This window comes from Lampetra planeri, chromosome 32 (genome assembly GCF_965212315.1).
Source record: "Lampetra planeri chromosome 32, kcLamPlan1.2.h2, whole genome shotgun sequence".
Taxonomy (NCBI): domain Eukaryota; kingdom Metazoa; phylum Chordata; class Hyperoartia; order Petromyzontiformes; family Petromyzontidae; genus Lampetra; species Lampetra planeri.
Genome location: NC_136138.1, coordinates 10,756,442 through 10,782,944, shown reverse-complemented (window position 1 = coordinate 10,782,944; position 26,503 = coordinate 10,756,442). Strand labels below are relative to the sequence as shown.

The following is a 26,503-nucleotide window of genomic DNA, read 5'->3' as shown; positions in this document are numbered from 1 at the left end:
GATCGTGTTTTTGTCTTTGTTGTTGTAACGTTCTGACCCGCCCCTAGTGGACAACTGTGCAAAAAGAGCTTTATCGTTCATCGGATTCCTCCACTATAAATAAAGATTGTGAATAATGATTTTTTTTACGACGATGCGTACCGGGAGCGCCCCCCCATGAGAGGGAGGGGGAGCTGCGGCTCAGCGCGTCGCTCTGCCGTGCGGGCATCAGTACCCCCCCAGTGGGGGGCGATGAGGGAATGATGAACGATGGGGGGGGGGGGGGGGGGCTAGGGAATGATGAACGATGGGGGGGGGGGGCTAGGGAATGATGAACGATGGGGGAGCTAGGGAATGATGAACGATGGGGGGTGGGGACTAAGGATTGAACGATGGGGGGGGGGGGGGCTAAGGAATGATGAACGATGGGGGGGGGGGCTAAGGAATGAACGATGGGGGGGGGGGACTAAGGAATGATGAACGATGGGGGGGGGGGGGGTAAGGGGGGGCCTTTGTGCTGAGTTTGCGGGAGAGTGTGGTGCTAAGCAGAGGCTGCTGCTGCTACCCCGCTCATCCACAACCAGCGACTCGGGGCTCATGTGACAGAAGTGATTCGGGAATTCTATCGAAACTTGCATTCTGATGTTTTTTTTATAATTACTGCAAACATATACTCGCTGAAACCCAAAACGTCTCCAGATAATGGCCAGAAGTGACATTTTGGAGTGAGGCTCAATCCATGTGTGAATGGGTCTGGTCTCCCACAATCTATTAGGTGCCTCGTTCATTTAGAAACGTGGTGCTGACATTGTTTTGTCCATACCTTGGGAACTGCTGCAAGTGTTTCGGGAATGTATTTGCAATGCTCACAACACATTCAGTATAAGTGATGCAAAAAATGCAAACGCCGCTTGGGGGTGGATCACTTTCTTTAATGAAACAATTTTTAAGTATATGTTTGCTGTGAATCTTGACATAGACGAGGTTTATAATGTTTAACTTTTGTCCACTGTTCAAAAGTCTGGAACTACGGGATATTATAGGAAATAACATGTTTTCCTATTGCAATTTGCACATTGTGAAAAAATAAGGCACGGTTTTTGCCTTGGTAAAAAATGCATTAGCGAATACAAATGACTAGACATGGCTTTTAAAACTGAATGTACATTTGCACAAATGCATTCACACTCACGGAATGAGTGTATAATTTAAACATTACTATTTATGATTTTCTAATGTATGTAATGTACATGTTATATGCTGCCAATTCCCATTGTGCCAAAATGCATATACAGTAACACACCATTCCACGTAATTAAAACAAATAATTGTAAACAGCATTAATTGCGTTTTCTGATTGGATAAAACAAGCGCACGTGTAAATTAACTAGTTTGAGATTTCACAAACAATACATATGGACATACATCAAAATCACACAACGCGACACATTATCCGTGCACTACAATGGCAAGGGCTGGGACGTGGTGATGAATCAGTAATTTGCTCCCTTGTATTGTGTCCACGTAGGGATTTTGAAATGTTTCACCTGGCAGCACTGGTCACATTCCCATAATAATAATAATTCAGGACTCCCATACCGAAAAATCATAAATAACAGAGCAGCTTTCTAATATGCCACGGGAGTGCTTCATCAGTTCCTCAAAATATGCCTCCTGCCCATTCATGTATAATGATTTTATTTTATTTACATGCCTAGCTTGGCAAGTCGAGGTAATATGAATGCTACAATAGCTAAGTTTTATTTAACTTGTTATTATGAATTGCAATGCGTGCACATACATGAAGTAGATTGTAAGGCACCACGGAAAGCTCTTTTCAGCCAATATAAGGAAAGTCATTGTATTTAATTGAAGACCAAGCACATACATTTCTAGTTTCTGCACATTATGAAATAATTCTGCATATGTACACAGGAATGCTGCAGCAGTGCATGGACAAATGGCTATACATTTTTATTTTAAAATATACACGTGATCATTCATTGTAGTTGAGATATCATTAAGATTACTTGGGCTCTGAGCGTATGCTATTTAAAAAGGTAAAGTTACTAGGTTTATATTTACACGGCAAAGCAAATTCGGGGAATATAGAGAAATGCTTGTACTAAAAAATAAGAAAGCTCAATACAAAATAAATTGCTCTATGTAAAGTGTCACTACATTAATCAGAGGGGTGCATTGCTTCGTCCCTCTCAGCAAGCAGTGCATGCTATATATTCTACCATGTACTTGCTTTAATACACTTGCCCTCGGCAACTCAATGATTGTAGAATTGCAAAAACCCTCCCAGGTTAATGTGCACAATTTAAATACTCGCCGTGATAGTGCAGCCGCTTGTCATCCCTGATTGTATTTTAGGAATTGAATGATTAACCTTCCACCCACGCGTCATTATTTGGGATCCTGATTCAATCATGAAATAAATTAGTCTAATTTTAATAGATTCATATCGTTTGTCTTCAATCTAGTTCGACCACAAACATAAATCTAACATTTACATATAATCTGTGTGATTCATAAATGAACAATTCTTACCCACATGATAGGATTCAAGTATCACTAAGTGCTTTATCCAGGGCTTATATTCAACCAGGTCTGCCCAGGTGGGTGACCCGAAAAATATTTTTGCATCCGACTCACCACATCCGATCCGATCTCTTTGGCTGTGGCTACTCATCACATGCCACCTCCTGGTCTGACCATGAACATTTTCAGTTCGAAATTAAGCCACGGTTACGTCTACTGTATATGCAGTATCTTGTCACCAACAATGTGGTAATCACACTTGATTTTAAAAAAACCTTTTCAACTGTGTTTTTTTTTACCAGTGGCATGCCTAAGCCACACAAATATAGGAATTCTATTTTTTCTCCACACTAAAATTCCACAACTGTAGACATACAGAATTATATAATGATCTACCATGAGGTGCGGCGTTACGTGATTTATACAGCTCGGTCCATTTACCAGATCACATTTCGAGTAATTGACAAAAGTTGCGGCTCTAACATAATTTTACATATATGCATTTCCATTAAGTATTCCCACCATGCTGAAGCAACTGCAAGCTAATCTGTCTCAAGTTTTTCCCCCCCAATTATTCTTTGGGTCGATGAATTCCAATTCCCCACCCTGACTTTCCCACAGGAGGTTGTTCAACCAATCTCTGACCCTGTTCTTCTGACCAAGTGTGGTAGTTTTGTCGTTGTATTTTCTACAGACCAAGTATAGGTGCAGCCCTGCAATTATTTGCTTACGCCACTGGTTTTTGTATGCATGTTACAAGGGAAAGCTACTGGTCATTTTGCAATTAATATACACCCAGTTGTACGCAAACATTTACAGTTATGCACTGTTTCTAAAGCATTTAAGCAAGCTGTTGCAAACGTGCAATATTTCTCTAAAAACACAATATTGCATTAAAACGTATGTGACCTCATAAGGGTCATCAACAATTGGCTGAAGGCCTCCCCAGTACTGCTGTTTGGGAAGCAAATAGCAGTCATACCCTTTTTCCACTGACACATCCAAGCCAAGCCAGGGCGGGCCCTCGCAGTACGTTTAGTTTTCCACTGTCGATTTGCCGTGCTGAGCCTGAACCAAAACTGTGCTACGCTATCCCCAATGGCAAGGTTATTGGAAGATTGACTTTAGATAATGCAGTGGAAGCTGCGTCGAGGTATACGATGTGGATCACAACTGGTTCATTGCGAGCAACTTCAGTAGTCACAACTTAGCCCCTGGTTGAGCTATCATTTGTGGCCAGGTCATTTCTATAAAAAAAAATTATATCTCAGTGGGCTTTACCTGGTAAGACAAAAATAATGTCGTCTTATTTGTATATGTTTAAGTGATTTGTTTATCGTTCCCATACTTTGCACTCCTGTCGTGTTTTTGTTTTGTTGTAAAGTTCTTACCCGCCCCGACTGGACATTGCAAAGAGAAAGCTTAATAGCTCATCGGATTCCTCCAGTATGAATACATATTCCAGATGCTGTTTGGGAAATAACCTGGTGCCTCTGAGCTGTGCCAGGCTGGCTTGGCACAGCCCTGGCATGGCTCGTTTGTCCAGTAGAAGAGGTATAAGAGAATATTCAACGCGAGTAATTTTTGTCACAGTCATAACATGCATATGCTAGCGAGAGAGCCTATGTACGCTTTTAAAAACATTGAAATGTGGATAAATATATTTTTCTGAGAATAAGCATGCAAATGTCGTCTTCTGAACGGGACAACGTGAACAGGATGACAGGTAGAATGTGTACGCTGTTGAAAACGTTGATGATAGTAAAGTCACGTGACTTTACCGAAAGAACCAAAGAGTAATTCCTGCAGTCACGAAAGCTTCTAATCAACGTTGATGATCGTCTTGAATGAAAAGTTAGACGAGTGTGGAGGTTTTTTGCAGTTGTGCTACGATGCCAAAACTTGGACATGGTATCGGACAATGAGCAGCACAACCCGAACTGATAGGAGTGATCCGTAGGTGATGCATCTGTCCCACTGCTGTGATAAGTGCTGTCAGTCACTCGTCATTTACAGTCAACTGTAGGCATTTTCAGAGGCAACGTTGAGTATATTCAGTACTTGTTCAAAGGTCCACTTGAAATGTCACCATCCGAAGCCTGTTTACATTAAAAGTAGAAAGAAAATGCATTAAAACATACATTCACGGTAAACACTCTTTCCCTGTAGCGTTGGATATTCCGCCATAGATAGTGGACTCGCGCATATACTGTACTGCTAGGCCTTCTAACAGACCATGCTTAACTTGATTACCACGGTGGAGCATGCCATTTTTCCTATGGGGGTGTTATCAAGGAAAGCCTCGTTGTTTTTGCGTTGCACATTTCTGCAATCGTTTTTGTGCCAATATATTCTTGGTTATTTCGGTAAAGTCACGTAGAAGGGAAACAATAACATAATAAAAATATAAAACAATACAATTCTGTGGATTTCACACGTGATGATGATTGTTTGTGTTGCAGTCGAAACGTGAGAATTTTATTGTTTTTATATTTTTTATTATTTTATTGTTTCCCTTCTACGTGACTTTACCGAAAGAACCAATAATATGAATCCCTGCAGTCACGAAAGCTTTAGATCGAAATTTTGTGCCAATATGCTCAAGAAGCGCACGTATTTCCAGCACCAATGTATTTTGTCACCATCAAGCCATTCTCTGTTAGGTCATCCTCTCGTTCTGGTTCCTTCCATTTTTCCTTACAACAACAACAACACACAACATTTTCAGTGTTGTTGTTCATCCTACATGTGTGTCCAAATAGTGCCAGTTTCATTCTCAACACTGTCCAATGGGTATATCGGCCTATTATTCAACGTTGGCCACAAGTGTTTAAAGTGGTAAGAGTACCCACACTTTACCCCACCACACATGCCATTCGACTAACTGTGGTTTATCTATTGATACTGCTGAGCAGACAGAGGCAGGGGGATTTAAGAAACGTGCCCAAAGTTTCAGTTGCCGTTGCTGGGAGATTGGCGACCTCTGGATTGCAAGCCCAGTGTAGTGATAATTATGATGGAATTTTAGCACTTAGGGTGAAGCAGAATATATTCCAACCAGGTGCCTCGGTGACAAGACTAGGGGATTCATTAAGACCATCATCCCTTCTGTGGTCGATAAAAAGGGTACCCCGTTGTGGGGAAGTCAACAGTTGTCCCAAGAAGAGACTGGGCCCCCACCAGAGAAATGTGGAATTTCCACCACTAGCTCAGGACGGCACCACTTCCAATGCTCATTTGAGTAATAAATCATGGCCTCTGCTCAGACAAATGAACATTAATAAATTGTATTGCACTTACATTTTTATCTTCAAATACCAAGGTCAATCGAATAGTAGCCATCACTTAATGTGAAGCTTATGATGCCATAATCAATGTCGTTCTCTCGTCCAGGAATGTGTGCTTTTAAGTTGACGTAGACCATGCCGATATTGAATCGATGTCTCACCTGGCTCCAGTAGTCGGGCACTGCGTACGGTTGGCTGGGAGTGTGCGCGTTAGCTGTACTTCCAACCCCAACCGCGGGAGCCTTGGGTCTGCAAACACGCACGCAGATCGAGCGTCAGTTTAACACCTAGGCTTTCGCGACCAATATTATTCATAATCAACGTTTTTGGGTTTAGATCGCGTTATTTATAAATGTGTCGTAACCCTCCACCACCCGACACGGCCAATCAGTAAAAAAGTGTCACGTTGACAAAAGACAAATAGTTCACTGCTTTAGCCCACCGGTGTGTTGAAGCGTGAAACCACAACATTTACAATTTGAGTACGACGTTTCGCTGGTAATTGCATCCAGCATCATCGGGCAATTCGCCAGAATGGATCGAGCGTACTCGTGAGCAGGGTTGTTGCCGTCTCAAGAGGAATGGGCGAAACGCTCGGACTGCGAGTCTACATGTCTGTGTGTGTGTACGGGGTTGGAGCGCATGCCTGGGAGGGCGGCTGGGAGGGTCGTTCCAAGAAGGTCCTGTGGTCGAGGGGTGGCTGTCCCAGTCCGCGGGCGCTGCTGGTGCATTCTGGCCACGCACACTCGGTGTCAACTTACAAATGTAACACTGACGTGATCTCACTCCGACACTTGAGGCACACTCGTGAACAGCAGAGAGACCCTCGCTTTTTGGACAGCAGAGACCATTAACATTAGTTGTAAAGCAGTTGAAAAAAAGTGGAGACTCACCCAAGGTTTTTGCGGTGCGTGGGTAGACCCCGCAGGTGGTTCTGGGTTAAGCTGCTGAGCATTGTTTTGAGATCTGTAGCATAAACATTTACCAGGGTCACTTCATGTCGTCACACAGACACAGCTAGCTGTGTGGCCATTGTACTTGTGCCAAGACAGCAGGTTGCAAAGAATAAGCAGGCTCGAATCGTTATTACAAATACTAATTAATACACGGTGGAGCCCCTATATCTCCTTGTAAGTGGCCAGTGATGGAGACCAATGGCAGCCAAGGGAGGGAGCACGTGCGTTCACAATCCTGATTTGGAGAAGTCGACTTGGACCATCATCCCTCCGGGGGCCGATAAAGTGACCACCATTTTGTGGGTCATCAACAGTGGTAAATCCTGTAAAAATAGACTGGGCGCCAACATGGGAAAGTGGAATTTCCAGCACCCCAGTTGGTCATTTTCAGCAGGGGGAAACATTTTTGTTCTCACTGATGATGAGTGTACGATTCATCATCGTCGTCGTAATCTGTCCCTTCCGTCAGCTCATTGACGATAATGGGGCCGAACGAACGTCCACCATGGCCCTCTTTCTTTAGCCATTAATTATCTTTAATTCAATCTTAACAATGCTCTTCTACATATTGTGCCACCCTCGTCTAGCCACCTGCTTTTCTGTCTTCCCCTTCTCTGTTCCTCCATTTGTGTGCGCGCAGTTCACGAGCACTTGAGCGCAAACGGGTGGCCGAGTGATGTGTATATTTGCCCTGCGATAGCAACTGCAAGCGGACGAAAGGAGGGCAAACGAGTACCTTTTTTTGTTGCTGTAATTTCTCCTGTAAAGGTAGATGGCTATTCCTCCAACGATAAGCAGCGTCACGGACAGCGGCCACAGCCTGCTGCGCTCTGGAAACAAATGGCAAAAAAAATAACACGCGCACCACTTGGCAACCACAAGCCACGTGTTGCCTCGCGGCAGTTTGGTGCAGAGGAGATGAAACCGTGCTCCCAGCTTAGAACAGGCAACAAAGATAAGAGCTCTGGGAGGGAATTGTTTAGCCATTGATTGTTAACCAATCTGTGCCTTCTTTGAGTCCTAGATTTGAAGCTTTCGTGACTGCAAGGATTCATACTCTTAAGCTTTTTTGGTAAAGTAACGTAGGTAAAAAATAAATAATAATTTAATTAATAGAAGTAATAATAGAAATAAAATAATAAATCACGACGTTTCGGAGGCAACACAAGTCTCCGTCATCAGGTGGGACCGTCACAGCTAGATTTACTCACTTGATGCAGTAAATTTAGCTGTGACGGTCCCACCTTCTTTGAGTGTTCGCTCTTGCGTGTGGATTAATGCCATTTTTAAATGAAGTATCCTTTCACATCACTCGCAGAACAGCACAACCCTTCGTCTTGGAGAACTGCCCACGGAAGTGGATATCAAAGAGCTTACCTCTAAGATCCCGTGAAGTGAGCTCTGGGCCATACAGTAGAGGAGGCAATACTTTCCCACCTGCACTGAATACGAGTAATTTTAATCCCGTAACAATCAAACCAACATTTTAATTCTCAGCGCTTGAAAATAGTGAGATATGGTGCAGAAACAACTTGAACGCGAAGTTTTTTTGGGAAGTCTGAGACTGTCAGCTCGTTACAGATGAGAACTGGGTTTAATCGTGGGCGGCTGAAAACCTGGGTTTGAACCAGAGGTCGCAATCGGGTACCCGATACCCGTACCCTACCCGATACCCGGCTACCCGTACCCGGGCGGGTACGGGTAGCCGTTTGCGACCCTGGTGCGGCCGGGTACGGGTACGGGTAGGCCGTGAGTCACTGGTGAGTAACCGTTTGTCACTCATTTCGGGTAGGGTACGGGTAGGGAACGGGTACCCGTACCCGGCCGGGTACGGGTATGGGTACCCATTTGCGACCTCTGGTGTGAACCCAGCGTCTTAGCAGTGCTGGTTCAGTGCTCGGACCTCAAAAGAATCGTAAAGAACGCACCGTCAACTTTACACGTGTGCCCACTTACTTTGGGGTGGTGACATGTCCTTTGTGGAAGGACATTTGCCGCGTGTTGCATCGAGTCGGGGTTCGAATGCAGCGGCCACCCTGAATATTACTGTGGTGTGTAGTAACCGCCATAACGTGCGCAGTCTGATTCACAGTAGACGTTAAAGATCCCCTGACATGTATGTTGAACTTTTTTTCGAACCGTACGTAGTCAACTGTGCTAATTGGAGGTGCGGGGGAAAGACAACAAACTAAACAAAGCAGTTCTAAAGAAAAACATGTAAATCTAGAGAAATTCGTTTTCAAGAGTAGACATCATTCACAAGAGTAGGCCATCGAGTGCCTGCGCCGGATTTAAAAAAACGACCCCACAATTTGCTGTAATGAGATTAGTCACATCAATCATCAACCTGCCCTCGCCTCCTCTCCCCACTGCGGGGTCATCCTAAAAAAAAAGTCGTGAGGCTTTCCTGGATTAAACGTGCGCGTGAAGTAACAAAAAACCCCCAACGTACTCTTGCAGGTGGGGCCGCTGTCGACGGAGCCTCCACATCCCGTGGAGGAGCAGTCTGGCGGAGCCCATCCCTCCGCGCAGTGGCAGTGCTTGCGGTTGTTGTGTTGCTGCGACGTGTGGGCACCAACGAACAAAACGAAGCGTTAGGTCTTGATTATCTGCGGCTTGCGGATTAACCACGCCTGCGAAAGAATAAATCGAATACCTCGATGCGCATGCTAGCTTCAATCTCTCTCATGTCCACTGCGATGGGGGCACTGCTACGGTTTACACGACCGCTGTGAAATTCATAATCGGAATCAGAATATTTATTTATACTGGAGGAATCCAATTAGCTATAAAGCTCTTTCATAGATGTAAAATAGTCAAATGTCCAATTACTCCCTTTGGCACCTAAAATTCGATTTAAACGAACATTTTTGAAGGTTTTTACTTATAATAATAATAATAACGGTCAGTTAGCACCTCACTACTGATGTTTGCTGTGGACAGGAACCAAATTCATGTCACCAACTGTGGCCAGGAACCAAACTGAACTCCGCTCACCAATTTCAAGCCGAGTTTATGTGTTGCCACTAGCCCCATGCCCAATAGGTTAAAATTGGCTAAAATGCCCCACAGTGGCACTTGTGACCCATTGGGAGCTGACTGTATGTATCGAGTAATAACAACATATATTCTTACCCCATGGCCATTACATTCGCTCGTGTAGTCAATAGAATAGTTTAATACTCTTGCATCTTGACATTGTTGATTGAAGCACACCTGAAACAAAGGTTAAATGGTCAAAAGGTTAAACCCTATTACAGCTTTATCCACGGACAACAGATCATTTGTAGAATGTTACAAATCTCTAGCATGAGTGCGAAAATTACATTGAATTGTTTGGTTTCTTCTCCCCCTCATCCCCACCTCCGATTAGCACGATTGGCTACGTACATACGATGGGTGATGTGGCCAAGACAAGTATGTGCAATGGGACTGATCCAAAGGTACAGATATCTTATGAACTACTCATCCAAAAAAAAAGACACCACCAATCACAAGCTTTCTAAATGCATGCGACACAGACTACCTAACTGTTCTACCAATCCAACATACATTTGAAAGTTTTTGCAAATACCTGGTTTATAAAAAGACCAGAGTAAATGATGCACACTGCCGATATGATCCAAGCTAATGTGACGAAAAGTTAATGAGTTTTGGACCAATCACAATTTGCCAGCAAATGATCACAATGTCCATACGGGCACACAATGTAAATTAAATTACTGGCTCCAGTTCTGTTTAATCTACTCCAGATCAGCTTTCCAAAATGATCAAAAATGTATTAACCAGGCTGTCCATTGATGTAAGCAATAACTGGTGTGTGTGTATATATATAATCATTCTGGGGTTTGTCTATCATAAGCAAATCTCATAAAAAAAATTCACCATACGGGCTTTTCCACATCCATTTCCTTCATTATTCTTCGAAAAAGCTCTTCCCAATGCTTTGTTTAGCTTGTTGTCCTTCCCGGCATCTCCAGTTAGCACGGTTAGCTATGTATGGTGTGCGTGCGAAATAAGTTCGACATGCATTTGCTGGCCGTGAACTCTAAACGACCTCTGTCATTCCTCAACCGACCCCAGGGCTTCTGCTGCAGAAGCTGCTCACAACCTGCCTCCCCGCTCGGTGGGCTTCCCGCCGCGTTCGTCTCCCCGCACGCTTCACTCACCATGCCGTCGGCGCACTTGGTGCCGGACTGCACGAGAGCCGGGTCGGGAACGTCGCTGCCTAGGTTGTAATCCACCGCCCGGCACTGGCCGTAGAAGGCGAAGTTTGGCACCGTGTGGCCGATGAGCGGCTGATTGCTCTTGCTCTCACAGATCAGCTTCCCGCACTTGACGTCCCTGGCATGGCACAGGGGGCGGCAATGTCAAGTTTGGAGCCACAAGAGGCAGAGATGTGTAGTGTTTTCAAACGGTGAATGCACGTTGCTATATCGTAATTACTGCTGCAATGGTAACAGTAACTGAATTGCAAGAGTAATAGCCATAGTACAAGATCATCAGGCCTGGCCTAAAACCGCCTTACAGGGGTCCGCTGATGAGAAGAGGCAACGTTGGAAGACCAAATACTTACTAGCTCCATAACATCTGAGAACGGACCGAAGCTATGCACGATAATCTCTTAAATCGCTGCCCAGGAGCCCACGCGATGGAAGGAAGATAACGTCAGTGGCGTGTAGGTGTTGCCCCAACGAGACGGACGAACAACAATAATAATAAGAGAGTAGGTGAGATGCACACCTGCGGGAGCAGGACTTGTACTTGCCGCTGGGGACCGTTCCACAGTTGCCAAACTCGTTGCCTTTTGTGTTGACGGTCAAGAAGCATTCGTCAGAAGCAGGATTTGATTCTGAGAAACGCCATCAAAATCACATCACCATTTTGTTTGTATTGCGACTTTCAAAACAAAGCCTCACAATGATTTAGGAAAACTGGACTAGGGGGTCAAAGCCAAGACAACCGGCCAGTACACAAAGTAATATAAAACAACATTCACAGCTCTGCCTGCGGTTGCCTTGGGGTGCGGGAGTGGATCTGAGGGCTGTGGGCTACCCACCGGGACCCCAGATGGCCTCGCACTGCGACGTGTACGTCTGGCAGACGCCGTTGTAGCAGTAGGCGGCGGCGTTCTGGCAGGGGTGGCCGTTCTGCAGGAACGAGTCGTCCGGGCAGGAGGCGGCCGAGCCGGAGCAGAACTCGGGCAGGTCGCACACGCCCTGGGCCGCTCGGCAAACCTCGCCCTGGCCCACAAACTGCCAGCGGCGCAGCCAACACAACAAACATGTGCCTTCGTCATATCTCCATTCAGTCACAGCGATCGTCTCATCTGTGGCCTCCACATTACCCTCACATTTTATCTCCAAATGATGCACAACATCTCTGCCATATCACCCCACCAGATCAACCCTCATCTACTCTTTCCCTCTCATCTTACGCCATTCCCCTCCATGTGTTTACCCTTCAAGCAACCGACGCCCTCTGTCAAAACCTTAACATATGTTCAAATGGGAGGCCGCTCCCCTTCTTTGTTGTAGTTCCCTCTCTAGAGTTTCTCCTGGCTCTCCGCACTCTCGATACCGTTTCCCAATCTAGGTACAGACTGAAGGCCTTCGTTTCCTCCTGCCTATTATAACCGACTGCCGCTTCTCTACGAAGTTTCCATTGCTGCCTTGCTCTACCATACGGTGCAAAAGAAGTTCTACATACATACTGCCATCTCCTTTCCTTCTCTGCGCAGTACAGACAATTCCATTATTGCACTGTTGCTATGCTCCGGGCATTCACCAACCCGTGCACTGGTCAACATGGCTAAGTATGGTCAAACATCCCTGATGACCTGCACGGCATGATGACCTCCGACCCCGCATTTGACCGACTTGTATGCAAGAGTAAAAGGCCACTTGACAATTATAGGTATGATTAAACCACGTCTTGTCTAACACGTACGACCGGGAAATCGTGAAGCTGTTCAGTGGAACGACCTCTGACCTGGCAGTCCTTGCAGCAGGAGCCGTAGGCACAGCGCGCTCCGGATCGCAGCCGGCAGGTGCGGGCGTCGCAGCACTTGTTGTCGCACTCCTGCAACACAAAGACAAAGGTCACCCATATAGCCTTCAACGAACTGTGGGGACAAGTGCTGTTGTAGTGAACAACTACAGGATGCTTCATAAAAATGTTAACACTTCTGGGAATTTGCAACAACACCACATGAAATGTGCCTCTGGGCTCTGGAGACCACCTGGAGAAGATTCCAGGTACGTGTCGACAATGATGGCGAACAAATGGAGACTGACTTTTTGAAGCTATTAACATTACATTTGTTATCATGTTACAGTGTATTATACGTTCTTTCTCCATTGAAAACGATAGTCCCATGTAAGTGGTAACATTTTTTTGAAGCACCCTGTAGTGTTAAGGTAAGAATGGCACACGAAGAGGTGACGTGGCCAACACCACCCCTGGTCGCCTTTGTCTCTTCAGTGCTAATGTTTATACGCTGCACCAAGTACACATGGCTGAGTCGACCTAGTGGAGGCACAGGACTGGTTCAGCTATTCATTGGTTGTGAGCGGGTATCGAACGCAGTCACCGAGTTCTTAGCACCGACCACTGCTGTTTGTGAGCACCTACAAAGACGTGTTAAAAATTATAAAGAATAAAATAATGTCAGCGAAGACGGGTAGCACTCGCCTAAAACCAATGAACGACCACATTAACAAATGAATGAATGAATGTCCAGATGCACGAATAAATAACCGTATAATAACAAATGAACAATAAAATGAGTGACTCGTGGAATGAATGACTGGATCCAGGCGGGCGGCCGCCTCACCTCGGGGGAGCCGCAGTCGCACTCCTCGCCGGCGTCCAGCATCTTGTCTCCGCAGACGGGAGGGCGCAACGCCTCGTCTGCCTTGGGCACGTTCAGCAGGCAGGTGGCCCCGTTCACCAGCCCCTCCAGGTCGTCGGCGCTGCAGCCACTGAACACCGTCGCTGGTGGCGACCTGGGCGATGGCGCACCGCAAAGATCCCCCCACCGTGTTGCCTTTAGCAGACTGTTGGGGCAAGTGCTTTTAGCGAGGAGCACCTATGAAGACCGGAACGGCACACGATGGGGCGGTGTGGCAAACAACCACGCCCGGCCGCCTTTGTCTCCCCAGTGGCGATGGTTACACACCTCACCAGGTACTCATTCGAGGCTGAATCAACCTAGGAGAGGCCCAGGACCGGTTAAGATAATTGTCACTGCTGTTGGCCGTGAGCGGAAATGGAACTAGCCGCCGGGTTCATAGCGCAGCGTGCTAACTGCTACACTCTCACTCCCCACACATCCAGCTAAAGTCGTGGAAAGATGTTATCTCCCTCGCTGGGTACGCAGGAGGTCGGAGATGCGACTGCGCGTGTGTGAAAACTGCGCGCGTTATGAACCCTACAGTGTTTTTGGATGCAATGTGCATTAATGATGCTCAATAAATTATTTTAAAGCTCATCATTACTGTCAGGAGTTAGTTACCCCATGACCGCCCCCATGATGCAGCCGTGCTCGGCGGCGCAGCTGCAGGTGCGATTGTCGTCGTGGCTCATGCCCAAGTTGTGTCCCAGCTCGTGGGACAGCACCGACGCCGTCATCAGCACACTGCTCCCCACCAGCTGTGATTTACACAAGCACACGCAAAACACAAAGTTCCTCCGAATAGCTGTAACAGACTGTTGGGGCAAGTGCTGCTAGCGAGCACCTAATGAAGGCTGGCATGGCACACGAGGTGGTGGGGTGGCCAGCACCACGCCCGGCCGCCTTTGTCTCCCCAGTGGCGATGTTTACACACCACACCAGGTACTCATTTGAGGCCGAGTCGATCTAGGGGAGGCCCAGGACCGGTTCAGATAATCGTCACTGGTGTTGGCCGTGAGCGAAAATTGAACTCGGGTCGCCGGGTTCGTAGCTCGGCACGCAAACCGCTGCACTGCAGTCCACACGCACAATACAATGGATTTCGCTGCACTGCCCTCTGCTGGCCACCACTGAGTCCCACAGCTTACAACATTTGCTATTGGTCCAACGGTTCCAAGCACATGCCGACGTTGGGTCATTGCCTTGCTTCACGCCACTTACCGTGTTGATTCCACCAGATGTTGCTCGTAGGCAGACCGTTCCCACGTACGCCATGCCCAGGATGCTCTGAAACTGCCGTGCGCTGCAGGCACAAAAGAACGATCGGTTTAACCGCTCGCGAAAGACGTTTACGGGTCACCGACTCAGACACACGTAGCAGGCGTGCAACGACACCGATCGACCAATCGGTAATTGAGTTTTACGCTCATCTTACACACACCACATTGTGCATGTGAGAATCGGTTATTTATGATTCGTGAAAAATAAACGCCGGTGTTATGTTTGTACGCCAACACTATACGAATGAGATGGAAAAAAGCATTGCATCAGAAACAATACCATCGAGGCAATCTGAACGAGACAAAAAAGCATCTCTTCCCGAATCGAATCACAAAGCTAAACAATGGTAACTGATCCAATCGATGGGAGGATTTATCAGTGAACACCTGTCAACCACAATGTTTTGGCAATGGGTGGGTAGGGGGGGGGATGTGTCCCTGTTGTGACCTTGTCACAAAAACTTGGGGGGAGGAGGGCCGACACATTTTAAGCATGTTTTAATAATTTTCTGGTTTTGTCATGCATTCTGTTCTCGCTCTCACCCCGTCAAAAACGAAGAAAGGCTCCGACGCCCATGGCTCATTGCGACTGGTGTTAAAACACTCCGCTGACATCTTTTGACTTGACAATGGATTGTTGGGGTGAGATCGCGTAGATATAGATGTGTCGTTAAACCCGCCACCACCCGACACGTGAACAAAACATGCCAGTTCGTTACTCGTACAGCACACCGGTGTGGCAGGTTTAACGACACTTTATATGTCCGCGATCAAATCCAAAAAAATAATATTGGTCGTGAAATTCTGTGTGTTAAACTGATCTTTTCACTTGACGTATGTACGCTATGTGGAACTTCTTGCGCACCGCACGTAGCCAACCACGCTAATCGGAGGAGCATTTAGAAGATAGGGCCGAGCCGAGCCTTTGACAAGGTGAGGGGCAGCTTTGCCTCCTCCAGGTCTCCCCGATCCTACGGCGGTGCCGCCGCCGCAGCGAGGCTCACGTGATGAGCTGGGCGTTGTCGTGCCGCTTCATCGAGTCCAGGTTGCTCTCGCGCCACTTGAGGAACTTGCCGAGCACGGTCCCCGCCGAGTCACCCTCCGCCATCACCGCCGCCTCCTCTTGGGCCGAGAGGACGTGCACCCCCACGGGCACCACCCGAATGTCCAGCACGCGGTAATACTGCCACACGCACGCGCACACGCACACGCACACGCACGCGCACACGTATGCCGCCACATGGAGTCCCCTCCTGTGAAAAGCCTTCACAGTGTTTAGTGTTAATATCGTTGTCCTTCCCCCGCACCTCCGATTAGCACGGTTGGCTACGTACGGTGCAAAATAAGTTCAACATGCGTACATACAACAGACTGTCGGGTCAAGTGCTGTTAGCTAGCTCCTATTAAGGCCAGCACGGCACGCGAGCGGGTGCATGGTCATTACCAAGCCCAGCCCCCTTTGTCTCCCCAGTGCTGATACAATGGGGCGTCCACTGCACACGATACCAGATACTAATTTTTAAGGCTGATTTTGGCCTATGGGAGCTTTAGAAATTTGTCACCGATGTCGGCTTTAAAATCGGGTTGTCGGGTTCGTAGGGCAGTGTGCTAACCACGACACCGCCGCTCCCCACACTCACACATGCTCATCTTCGCACTGCATACACGAGGTCGTAACCAGCGTTCATGTATTCACAGTTTGGGTCTAAATCTATCCTTTTTTATTTTAATGAGTAAACGAAATACCTAGACGAAGATTTCGGTGACGAAATTCACACTGGTCGTCCAGAGACGATACCACCTTTCGCCATCATTTATTTTCTGCCAAATTTCTCAGATGATGCGGGGTTGATAACCGTACCTCAACGTCTGCTCTAACAGTTTTTAACCACGTGGCTTTTGGTCTTCCCATTGGTTGCCAACTTCCGGCTGCCATTGTAACGCCCAGCTTGGTAAACTGCTCAACCCATAACAACCTCGTTTTCCTGACGACGTGTTATTCCATCTGGCCCTCGATACAAAGGGGACAGCCTTGCGCTCTCAAGAGTCTCCCGAGCTGCAGGGGCGAGTTGGAAAGAAGCGGTGACCAGTCACTCATGACTCACCGAGTCCACCAGGTTGGCCAGCTCGGCCATGTCGTGAACTGCCAACGTCTTGTTGGATTGATATTGTCCAGTGTACTACGGTCACACATGCACACAACATCAGAACAGGGCGTCATCAATATCATAATCGTCGTCAGCAGCCAAGATCTATCCAATGCTGGATGAAGTCTCCCCCTGTTGTCGTATTGGTTTGAAGCGGGCCCCAGCCAATGGTCATGTAGGCAATACAAACATAGCTACGATGATCATTTTTATAAATTAGTTAATGGCTGGCAGACAAAACTAATGATGGGAGTGGCAGCTAAAGGGGAGAGAGCATGTCCCAATGGACATCCACCGCGGCGAGGAAGCGATGTCTTCTCGTCGTGGGCAGCAGCTCTATGGGACCGTGCGGGGTGGGCTTGGAGAATCCTTCATCCAACAGTGAAGTGATCATGGCTAATGCTAATGAAATAAATCATCAATTTACACGCGTGCGAATCAAAATGTGTTTGTTTCAAGCACCGCAAAGTCATCGCCTCAAGGTGGGGCAAGTTTCGTGTCTTTGAGGCCGGGTATCCGGTGTCCATTACATTTAAAATGGCTGCTCATTTCGCCATTGATTCATAGAGGTGCCAGTTTCCACTTACCAGGGTGTTGTCCAGGACGAAGAGAAGCTCCACGTAGCGTGTGCTGGGCAGCACGTTCCGCTTCCTCTGCAGGGGAACGACCGCACACCGTTCTGTTAAAACTCACCGATGACCCCCTTCTGCAAGTGGTTTTCAGGTCGGTTACACTCCCCCATTTAAATCTTCATCTTCTCCCCAACATCATGTCGGTTGGCGCAGCGGATCCCGTCTTTCCCCCCACCCCCATATCGGACTGCGATACCCCGTCATCCGAGCCGAGCGACGTGCTGTATCGGGCTCTCGCCGATGACGACGTTTTGTATATAACTGCACTGCAATTTTAACCAAAACCTACTTGAGTCATACCCACAACAAAAATACAAATATCCCACATATAGCCAGACTGTTTGGAGAAAATGCTGTTAAGCGAGCACCGATGAAGAAGGCTGGCAAGGTAGCTTTCGTCTCCCCAGTTTGCCAGGTGGCTCATTTAAGGTTAAGTCGACCTAGGAGGGGCCCCAAGACCAGTTCAGATATACACCACTGATGTTAGCCGTGGTAGGCAATCGAAGTACGGCCACCGGGTGTGTAGCACAGTGCTCTAAAACCACAATACTACCGCTCTCCACAATACACACACTCATGCAATTCCTGGTTCACGTGAAGTCACAGGTGGAGCGGAGTGGATCTGGCAGCGTGACCGACCCGGAAGTGGAACTGCTGCTGCTGCTGGCCCCCGAGCGGCTCCAGGGCCGGATCGTGGTGCAGCGTGGGCTCCTCCGGATGGACGACGCCGCAAGCGGAGAAGGAGGAGTTCGAGGCGGGGAACGCGTCGCTCAGACGGAAGACGCGGTGGAGGCTCCCCACCCTCTCCCCCGCCACGCCAGTCCCCCCCCACGGCTCCACCCCGTAGCTCACGTCCCCCACGCTGAAGTGGCCCCTGCACGCAGAGGGAGCGGTTGGCCGTCGGTGACCAGAAGCGCAATTAGTCACCCAGTGGCAGCCACTAGGGGCCGCTATACTCAGGATTTTGATTTAGACTGGAGGAATCCGATGAGTTATGAAGCACTCTTTGGCAGATGTCAAGTATGGGCGGGTCACATGCCTCGTATAACAGGAACCTTCATTACTCGAAAGTTGTTGAGTGGTGTTCGCTCAAAAAAAAAAAATTCTCTACACACAACTGACCGGCACCTGGATTGCTGGTCGCAACAGTGGCGCATTCACGTGACCAAACGCCGTGCCGTGCAGTGGCTCACCCACCTGAGCCCACGGCAGGTGCTCAGAGCCACGGCGGAGCCCCTGTGCCCCTCGACGTGGCCCTGGTAGAAGCAGTGCTCCTGCAACAGCCAGAGGACAGTGGTATCGGCAAAAAAAAGGCCAAGCAGATTGACAGGAGGGGTTTGGGCGGACGGGGTGGGGGGAGCACCATTTCATAGATTCATAAAGCAATGTGGGGAGCGTGGGTGGCTCTTCCCTTCGCAGTGGACAAAGTGTAACCGGTAATGATGATGATTATAGTTACATCTCACAAATACCTGCTCAATACCTCTGCCCAGTCTGAGTTTGTCTAAAGGATAAACACTACTGAGGTCGTCAAAAAAAGTGGTACGAAATTTTATCGACCCTGGAGGGATGATGGGCTCGGTCAACCCCCAACCGAGAATTGAGCCACCTGGCCGGTTAACGAGGCATAACGTTACGCCTCGTTGTCGTGTAGTTTTATTATTCAATGATGTCAGATGTGGCTCTATATAAGTATTACCAAAGTTAACTCTAATTACAGTATGAGTGTAGTAAGTAGCAATTATTACTGTAAAAAGACATTTATACTGAATCGGACAAAAAAAAGCAACTCAATGAAGACCATAAGTGTAGTGGCAGAAACATCCAAAGCCATCTTGTCGGTTCCCGTGTTAAATAATGTTCTACTACTTATTAAAATTAATTCCAAAACACTTACGCTCCTGTTTCCGTGGACATTGTTGGAGTTGACAAGGCGTGAAAATTCGGCATCTCCCGAAAACAATAAACTGCACAAGCACACACAAAACGCACATCATTAATAGAGATGTAAATGAACTGTTATGCTCATGACAAATTAATTAAAAAGTCTGTGGCAAAATGCATGGTTATCCCCTCTTTTGCATGAGTTTTCTCCACATACTCCAGTTTACTCCCACTAAATGAAACTGACAAAACATCCCAATGCAAAACACCCTGCTGAAAAATCTTAAAAACCAAGAGACTTTCCTCAGAAAATAAAGGGGATTCATTATGAAATACTTTGCATGTGATTGGTCCATGTACACACCAAAGGTTAATGGAAACAATGCAGACAGTATACATTCTACACACACCGCAATGACAACAAAACTTGGCTCAATAATATAGTAATGCTTAATTGTGGCAATTCATGGAGTCTTAAACAAACAATTGTATACAACCTATTATCAATCCACTCATGGATGAGGTCCCTCTCCCATTGCCTTTCGGTTATGGGGTTTGTTTGACCATACCTCGCCACACTGGTCATATGGGGGTGGTTTAATGGGGTACCTAGGCCTGGCACAGATATGGCCACAGCGAAGTGATGAATCAAACTCACGATAGCTGGGCTATTAGCACAATACGCGAACCACTGTGCGCTTCCCCGCACCATCCCTCAAATCTCAGATTGAGTGAATTGGCACAAGCATAATGGGCAATGCATCTTTCTAAAATATGGTAAATACAAACTAGGGCTTTAGAGAGCAATGCAGTCTCATCTTTCTCATATGAACTCTGATATGGCCAGGCAGCTATGTAAAATTTCTCATCTGTTGCTGCTAGAGTTGAGGATGAGCAAATGTGCCAATATCCACTTATGTGCAAGGCTTATCGTTGGTTTTGCTGACACTTGTGCAAAGACAAAGCGATGCCAAACAATGCTCTATCAGGAGTGCTTTTGCATTAGCTGGTGGAAAAACACCAACATTTCAATCAGCATGTGCCACTACACACTAAGTGCTGCAGGGGAGAGCGCTGTGGCTCGCTAACGACTACGGTCACGTGCAGAGCGCTCACACACACATTTATGCAAAGACAAAGCGTGTAAAACTGTTGGGGCAAGTGCTGTTAGCGAACACCTGTTAAGGCCGAAACGGTACATGGGGGTGGGTGGCCAGCACCACGCCCGGCCGCCTTTGTCTCCCAGTATTGAGGTTTACACACCATACCAGGTACTCATTTGAGGCTGAGTCGATCTAGGGGAGGCCCATGACTGGTGTTGTTGGCACGCTCATGGCCGTGAGCGGGATTCGAACCCACCCCCTCGTTTTGCCGTGCCGGCCTTCATAGGTGCTCGCTTAACAGCACTTACCCCAACAGTCTGTTCAGGCTATATGGAGGATCTTTGTCTTTACGTATGTGTAGTGACATAGAATCGGACACTTAGCAGCATAGCCCTGGCTGCTGGCAGGGAAGGGGATCTGCAGCTACAGCAGCCCTGGCTGACAGCAGGCCACGTGATAGACCAGAGAGAGGGATGTAGGGGAAAGGTCACGGAAGGGGCACGTCGAGAACCCGCTAGAAGGTTCCAGAAGGGGGGCGTGGCCGGGGGCGGAGCCAGGTCACGTGACAGTATAAGAAGGGCCCCGGGAGGGGACCTCGGGGCTGTCGTTTGGAGTGGGATCCCCGTCGCACTGCTGCTGGAGTCTTTACCGCCATCACCGTCTTCACCGTCTCGGCGTCGCCAGTCAGCCAGTCTACCGGCTGTCCTGACTGGGAGCCGTAGTTAACCAGTGTGAACTGTTATGGCCGTTTAATAAACAGAGTGCCTCCTACTCTTCGTGTCTCTGAGTCAGTCACTACATATGTAAGATGTCCATGACGTTTTTGTAGGTCACTGTTACAGAGTCATGTGCCCTTGTTATTCCTTACCCCATTGATAAATAGTTACGTCCCCGCTTGACACAATACTCTGCATTCCGTGCATCGGCAGTGCTGAGCAAATTCAACAGCCAGATCATTCAGTATTTTCCACATTAACCGAACAGTTCGGTCAATAAAAACGACATCAAACCTGTTGCGTCGAAGAGACAAGATGTACTGAGTCCCCTCCACCTCAATTATGTATCGAACCCTTTCTGGGTGCCGTCCCTAAGGAGGGAAGAAGAAATAGAATAATTGTAAATGACGTCATCCTCACGGCATATTTTGCTCTGTAGCAGCCCGGCACAAAGATCATATACAGTGCCCACAGTTCCAGCAATCAATCCATAAACGACAACTTCATATTTGTGGATAATTTCAGAAAATACCTGTAATAGTGGCACATCAAAACGATATCAGATAATCATTAATAACAAGGATCGATATTTACTTAAATTAAATGCAAAAAGGAATGCATCTCTCAAGGCATGGGTGTGTTTCTCACAGTTGTGCTCACTTTGAAGATACAACCAAAAAAGAAATAGCCGCTATCTTGCAGGCATGTATGTAGGATGTTTGTCCTAGGCTGTCCAACATGAATTTTAGATTTGAAGCTTTCGTGACTGCAAGGATTCATATTCTTAGGTTTTTTTCGGTAAAGTCACGTAGGTAAAAAATTAAAATTAATAAAAGTAAAATAAAAATAAAATAAAAAATCACGACGTTTCGGAGGCAACACAAGCTTCCGTCTTCAGGTGGAACCGTCACAGCACGATAGCTGTATCAAGTGATACAACTATCGTGCTGGAAGCTTGTGTTGCCTCCGAAACGTCGTGATTTTTTATTTTATTTTACTTTTATTAATTTAATTTTTTTACCTACGTGACTTTACCGAAAAAACCTAAGAATACAACATAAATTTATTTTAGGTGATTGCCAGGTACACTCTATAGAAACATCACAGTCGTGATATTAAAAAGGACTGCACTCATGCTACAGTGATGTCATTGGAATGCTCTGGAAATTGACTTAACTTTAATAATATTTGGTCTCGGTATAAAGTTTGGACAAGCCTGACCACACAGCCTGCTGAATGGATGCACAGTCTGTCTAAAAGATAAGATGACTTGTGGTTTGTGAAATGAATCATCCTTTAAGAGCCTCCAGCCCACTCTCATGGCCTACATGAATGGCTAGGAAAAAGTAAAGTGTGTGTGCCCACACTTTATCTCACAACATCTTATCAAAGATGTCTGTGGTTTTTAATAGCCTCGACTGGGAAGTAACGCAAGTCCCCTCTGCGAGCCTCTTTCTCAACTCCAGTCCCAGAGCCCCAACCCCCCCACCCCAACACTTTACCTTTGTGCGAATACGGTACTGTACTAATCATTTAAATTATTCATTTGCAAATAAAGCCACTGCATACTGCACGCACCTGATATTTGTAACGCCGTATGGGGGGGGGGATCACGATAACTGGAGTTGAGAAACACTGATAAAGAATCACAATGCAGTACTTTGGGGAACTGCTGATGGGTTTTTGCATAATGCACAAAGGCTGAGTACTTCTTATCCATGTTTTTGTGTGAAGTATGAAACACGGTCTTTTTGGACCTGCACTAATTTTTCTTCTCACGCTATTTTTCATTTCCTGATTTGATGACTCGATTAGAATGCAAGCAACAGCGTGCGCGTTCTCTTGGAAACTCCCATTAGAGTAAGGAAACGGACTACGCTGGGTTTTTTTCCACAACTGGAGCCACAGTGGATTCTTACCTTACCACATTTATCACTTTTAGCACTTTTCTCGGAGGAAATGAAATCTGTCTACACACGGTAGACACACGCAAATAAGTGCTCTGCCTTTATTTGAATCGCAGTTCTCTACGTCACGTGAGCCGTACGTACTAACAATCATTCGACTGTGCAGTGTGTAGCGACAAAATGTGCGACTGTATATCTGGATTAGAATGGTAAATGTGGAACGTCATGGGCACTGGACTTTTAGAAGCCCTAAACCAAGGGTGTGGAACCTCTTCCTTACCGAGGGCCGAATTTTACTTTCAGATACCGCTGGCAGGCCACACTTGAACAAACACCACAATCACTTGTTTCCAGAAATTACTGAGTGCACTACAATTAGAAAACAGTGTGTTATCAGCTTAAACAATTTCCCCCTCTCGCGCCCGATTAGTGTAGAAAAGCTGCTTGCAGTGATGGTTAAATATTGATCGCGGGCCATTGAAAGGTGGTTGGCCGCATGCGGCTTTGAGCCGTAGCTTTCCCACCCCTGTGCTAGGCCCTAGCGATTGCAGGAGAAGGTCAAACTCACCCGCGCGGTGGCATCCGCGACCTCCCGCTTGTCCCGTCCAATGAGCCGGTATGGAACCGTGACGTCCCATCTCTGTGGTTCCCCAGTCACCAAGCCCTGGGAGTTCATCCGCTCACCAACTTCAGCACCTGCTCACATCAAAGTCAATGCTTACAGATGTTTCTACCAGCACAGTCGAACTCAGTTACGTACTCCAAAAGCGAACTTTCCCAACTTCGAGGTTTAGGATCGTTATGCGATGTTTCAAAGGCCAATATAATATGTGGATAGTTCTATAATTTACATCATGAGGCCTTCTTTGCCAGTACCAAAATATAATAATAGTGTTTTCTCCTTTTTTTCTGGCAACAAAACTGAAACCTTTTAACAAGGAATCATGTTACCATTAACCACAATACCGGCGGTCAGAATGCAAACAAAAAACACTCTGATAATGTATGCATTGTCCTTGAAATTGATTGGTCCACACTAGAGACAGCTTTTCTTAGAGCCTAGTCTCAAACGGTTATATTTTGGTACTGGTAAAGGAGGCCTCATTACTCTGATAGTGCGTTGTCTTTAAGTTGTGCGCCTTTTGGCGTCATCTGGTCGAACACCATGAGACTAGGCTCTAAAGAAAGCTGTCTCTGGTGTGGACCAATCAATTTCAAGGACAATGCATACATTATCAGTGTGTTTTTGTTTGCATTCTGACCGCAGGTATTGTGGTTAATTTGTTCTTCTTGCCGTCTCTCAGTGTAATTCCCAGCATGCATCTCTTTGTTTGACTACTTTTCATCTTTTGTTCCATTGTATTTACCAATAACCATCTTTCTAATCTATATCCCAGTGCAGGTAATATTCACCAATTTCAAAACGTTCATCCTCGTGCACAATGGTGTGATACTCCTTTAATCATCACACTTGACAGAGAACTCTGCTCGTTTCGTAAACATCTTTTACGTCACTTTTATTTCGCCCGTACTTCTCTTGAGCCTCACTTTTATGCCTTCCCATTGAAGTCCTTCCATCTTACTCCTCTAGTTCCTTGACATTACTTCATATATAACGACTCTGCCACCAGAAAACAAGTACAGTACAGTACTACATTTGACAAATCTTGGTAACGTTCGATGTAGCTTCATGCACTGGGATATATCTACCATCGCGCAGCGCTTTCAGATGCGCTTCTGCGGCCGTCTGGAACGCTCTTCCTTCAGATATTGGGAAGCCAGTGGAGCTTTTAAATCTAGTTTGAAAACTTATTTCGTTAAGAACTGCATTTTTTATGTCTCGTTTGTTGTTCATCCCCCGCACCCACGATTAGCACGGGTGGCTAGGTACGGTGCGAAAGAAGTCGATAATGCGCACATACCACGTGTCACACATTAAACACCAACGAGAAACGTTGGGCACTTTGAAATAAAAATGCGTGCGAAAGTTTGGAAAGTGCACAAAGAAACGAGAGGGTTGGACGGGTTGCACGCTCGAAATGTCACACCGAGTTTAGTTAAAACTGCGGGCAACTAAAACGAGACGCGGCGTGGAGAGGACAAATCGAGTGTAGAGGCACTTCAGATCTGCTGCTCAGACGGGACACGTCGCTTGTAGCAGGGATGATGATGTGGCGATGGACGTCTGTGTGGAATAAAAGAGCTTCATGGCTCATCGGATTCCTCCAGGTCTAAAGGTAAAGATTGATTCCGGACACGAACCGTTTCGTTGCGCCGTCATTTGTGATGATGGCGAGGTCGCTTCTGAATAAGAGCGCCGTAGCTCAGTGGCACTACGCCTTACCCGGTCAAATTAAAAACAAAATGTTAGTTCTGTGTAGTCAAACCCACGTCAGCGGCCACAGCAGGGAAATACACGGCGGATGAAGCCTTCGCCTAGCGGTACGAGATTCATCCAGCAGTGGATATAAGATTGCCACCACGAGTTGGTCAATGGCACGAAACAGCTAAAGGCAAAGATCCCCCGTGCAGCCTACAACAGACTGCTGGGGCAAGTGCTGTTAGCGAGCAGCACCTATGAAGGCCGGCACAGTGGCACACGAGGGGGTGGCTAGCACCACGCCCGTCCGCCTTTGTCTCCCCAGTTGCGATGTTTTTACGCACCGCACCAGGTACTCGCTTGAGGCTGAGTCGACCTAGGGGAGGAGGCCCAGGACCGGTTCAGAGAATCGCCACCGGTGTTGACAGCCGTGAGCCGGAGTCAAACCCGCAACGCGACCGCTCCCCACAGAAACAATGGCACAACACCGTACAACAACATCAACAACAACACCACCACCATCACCATCCCACCCCAACAGCTCTCGACGCAACGCCGAGAGGAACGCCGCGGGGCGTGCGGTCACCTCCGAGCTCATTGGCATCTCCACTCGCGAACGATTCCACGCTCACTGCCCTCACGACGCCACCACCACCACCGCTACCTGCCACGGGCTGGCAGCAGCAGCAGCAGCAGGCGAGACACAGCAGCAGCAGGAAGGAGACGAACAGCGACGTCGTGTGAGCGACTGCCGATCGCGAAACGCCGCGCGGCTCCCGCCTCGGCATGGCGAGGTGAGTCCAGCAGCAGCAGCCGCCGGGGTCTGGAGTTCAACCGGGGCCAGTGTGGG

At 47.2% G+C, this 26,503-nt stretch overlaps 1 protein-coding gene and 1 long non-coding RNA gene across 3 annotated transcripts in view; one reads left to right on the top strand and one right to left on the bottom strand.

Annotated features, from left to right (window-relative positions):
* The window catches only part of LOC144729460 (uncharacterized), a 17,239-nt gene extending 3,793 nt beyond the window's left edge, over nucleotides 1–13,446 (top strand). Inside the window, exons 2-3 of the long non-coding RNA XR_013587706.1 lie at nucleotides 10,143–10,212; nucleotides 10,853–13,446. This is a non-coding gene — a long non-coding RNA (uncharacterized LOC144729460). The remainder of the gene's footprint in view (nucleotides 1–10,142; nucleotides 10,213–10,852) is intronic.
* On the bottom strand, nucleotides 891–26,503 carry LOC144729457 (disintegrin and metalloproteinase domain-containing protein 9-like). Of its 2 annotated transcripts, none has more exons than XM_078609765.1 (23): nucleotides 26,240–26,503; nucleotides 23,902–24,029; nucleotides 21,721–21,797; nucleotides 19,621–19,690; nucleotides 18,921–18,997; nucleotides 18,363–18,597; nucleotides 17,679–17,744; nucleotides 17,050–17,124; nucleotides 15,949–16,127; nucleotides 14,886–14,967; nucleotides 14,286–14,422; nucleotides 13,605–13,776; nucleotides 12,761–12,850; nucleotides 11,829–12,024; nucleotides 11,513–11,621; nucleotides 10,939–11,113; nucleotides 9,905–9,985; nucleotides 9,222–9,327; nucleotides 7,506–7,599; nucleotides 6,707–6,779; nucleotides 6,460–6,545; nucleotides 5,975–6,062; nucleotides 891–4,625 (listed from the first exon to the last, which is right to left on the bottom strand). In XM_078609765.1, the coding sequence occupies exons 1-23, from the start codon at nucleotides 26,439–26,441 to the stop codon at nucleotides 4,581–4,583; spliced, it is 2,643 nt and encodes an 880-aa protein (XP_078465891.1). In that variant the 5' UTR covers nucleotides 26,442–26,503; the 3' UTR covers nucleotides 891–4,580. The 2 variants fall into 2 exon arrangements, with proteins under 2 accessions (XP_078465891.1, XP_078465892.1); XM_078609766.1 differs by having other exon boundaries at nucleotides 26,318–26,503.

What these genes read in the sequence shown, in the direction of transcription:
- LOC144729457 (XM_078609765.1), bottom strand. Translation starts at nt 26,441, where the DNA reads ATGCCGAGGCGGGAGCCGCGCGGCGTTTCGCGATCGGCAGTCGCTCAC. An exon ending in CCTGCTGCAAGGACTGCCAG is followed by an intron (nt 12,025 to 12,760) that starts GTCAGAGGTCGT and finishes CGCCGCTGGCAG; the next exon opens with TTTGTGGGCCAGGGCGAGGT. An exon ending in ACGCACCGCAAAAACCTTGG is followed by an intron (nt 6,546 to 6,706) that starts GTGAGTCTCCAC and finishes GTGCGTGGCCAG; the next exon opens with AATGCACCAGCAGCGCCCGC.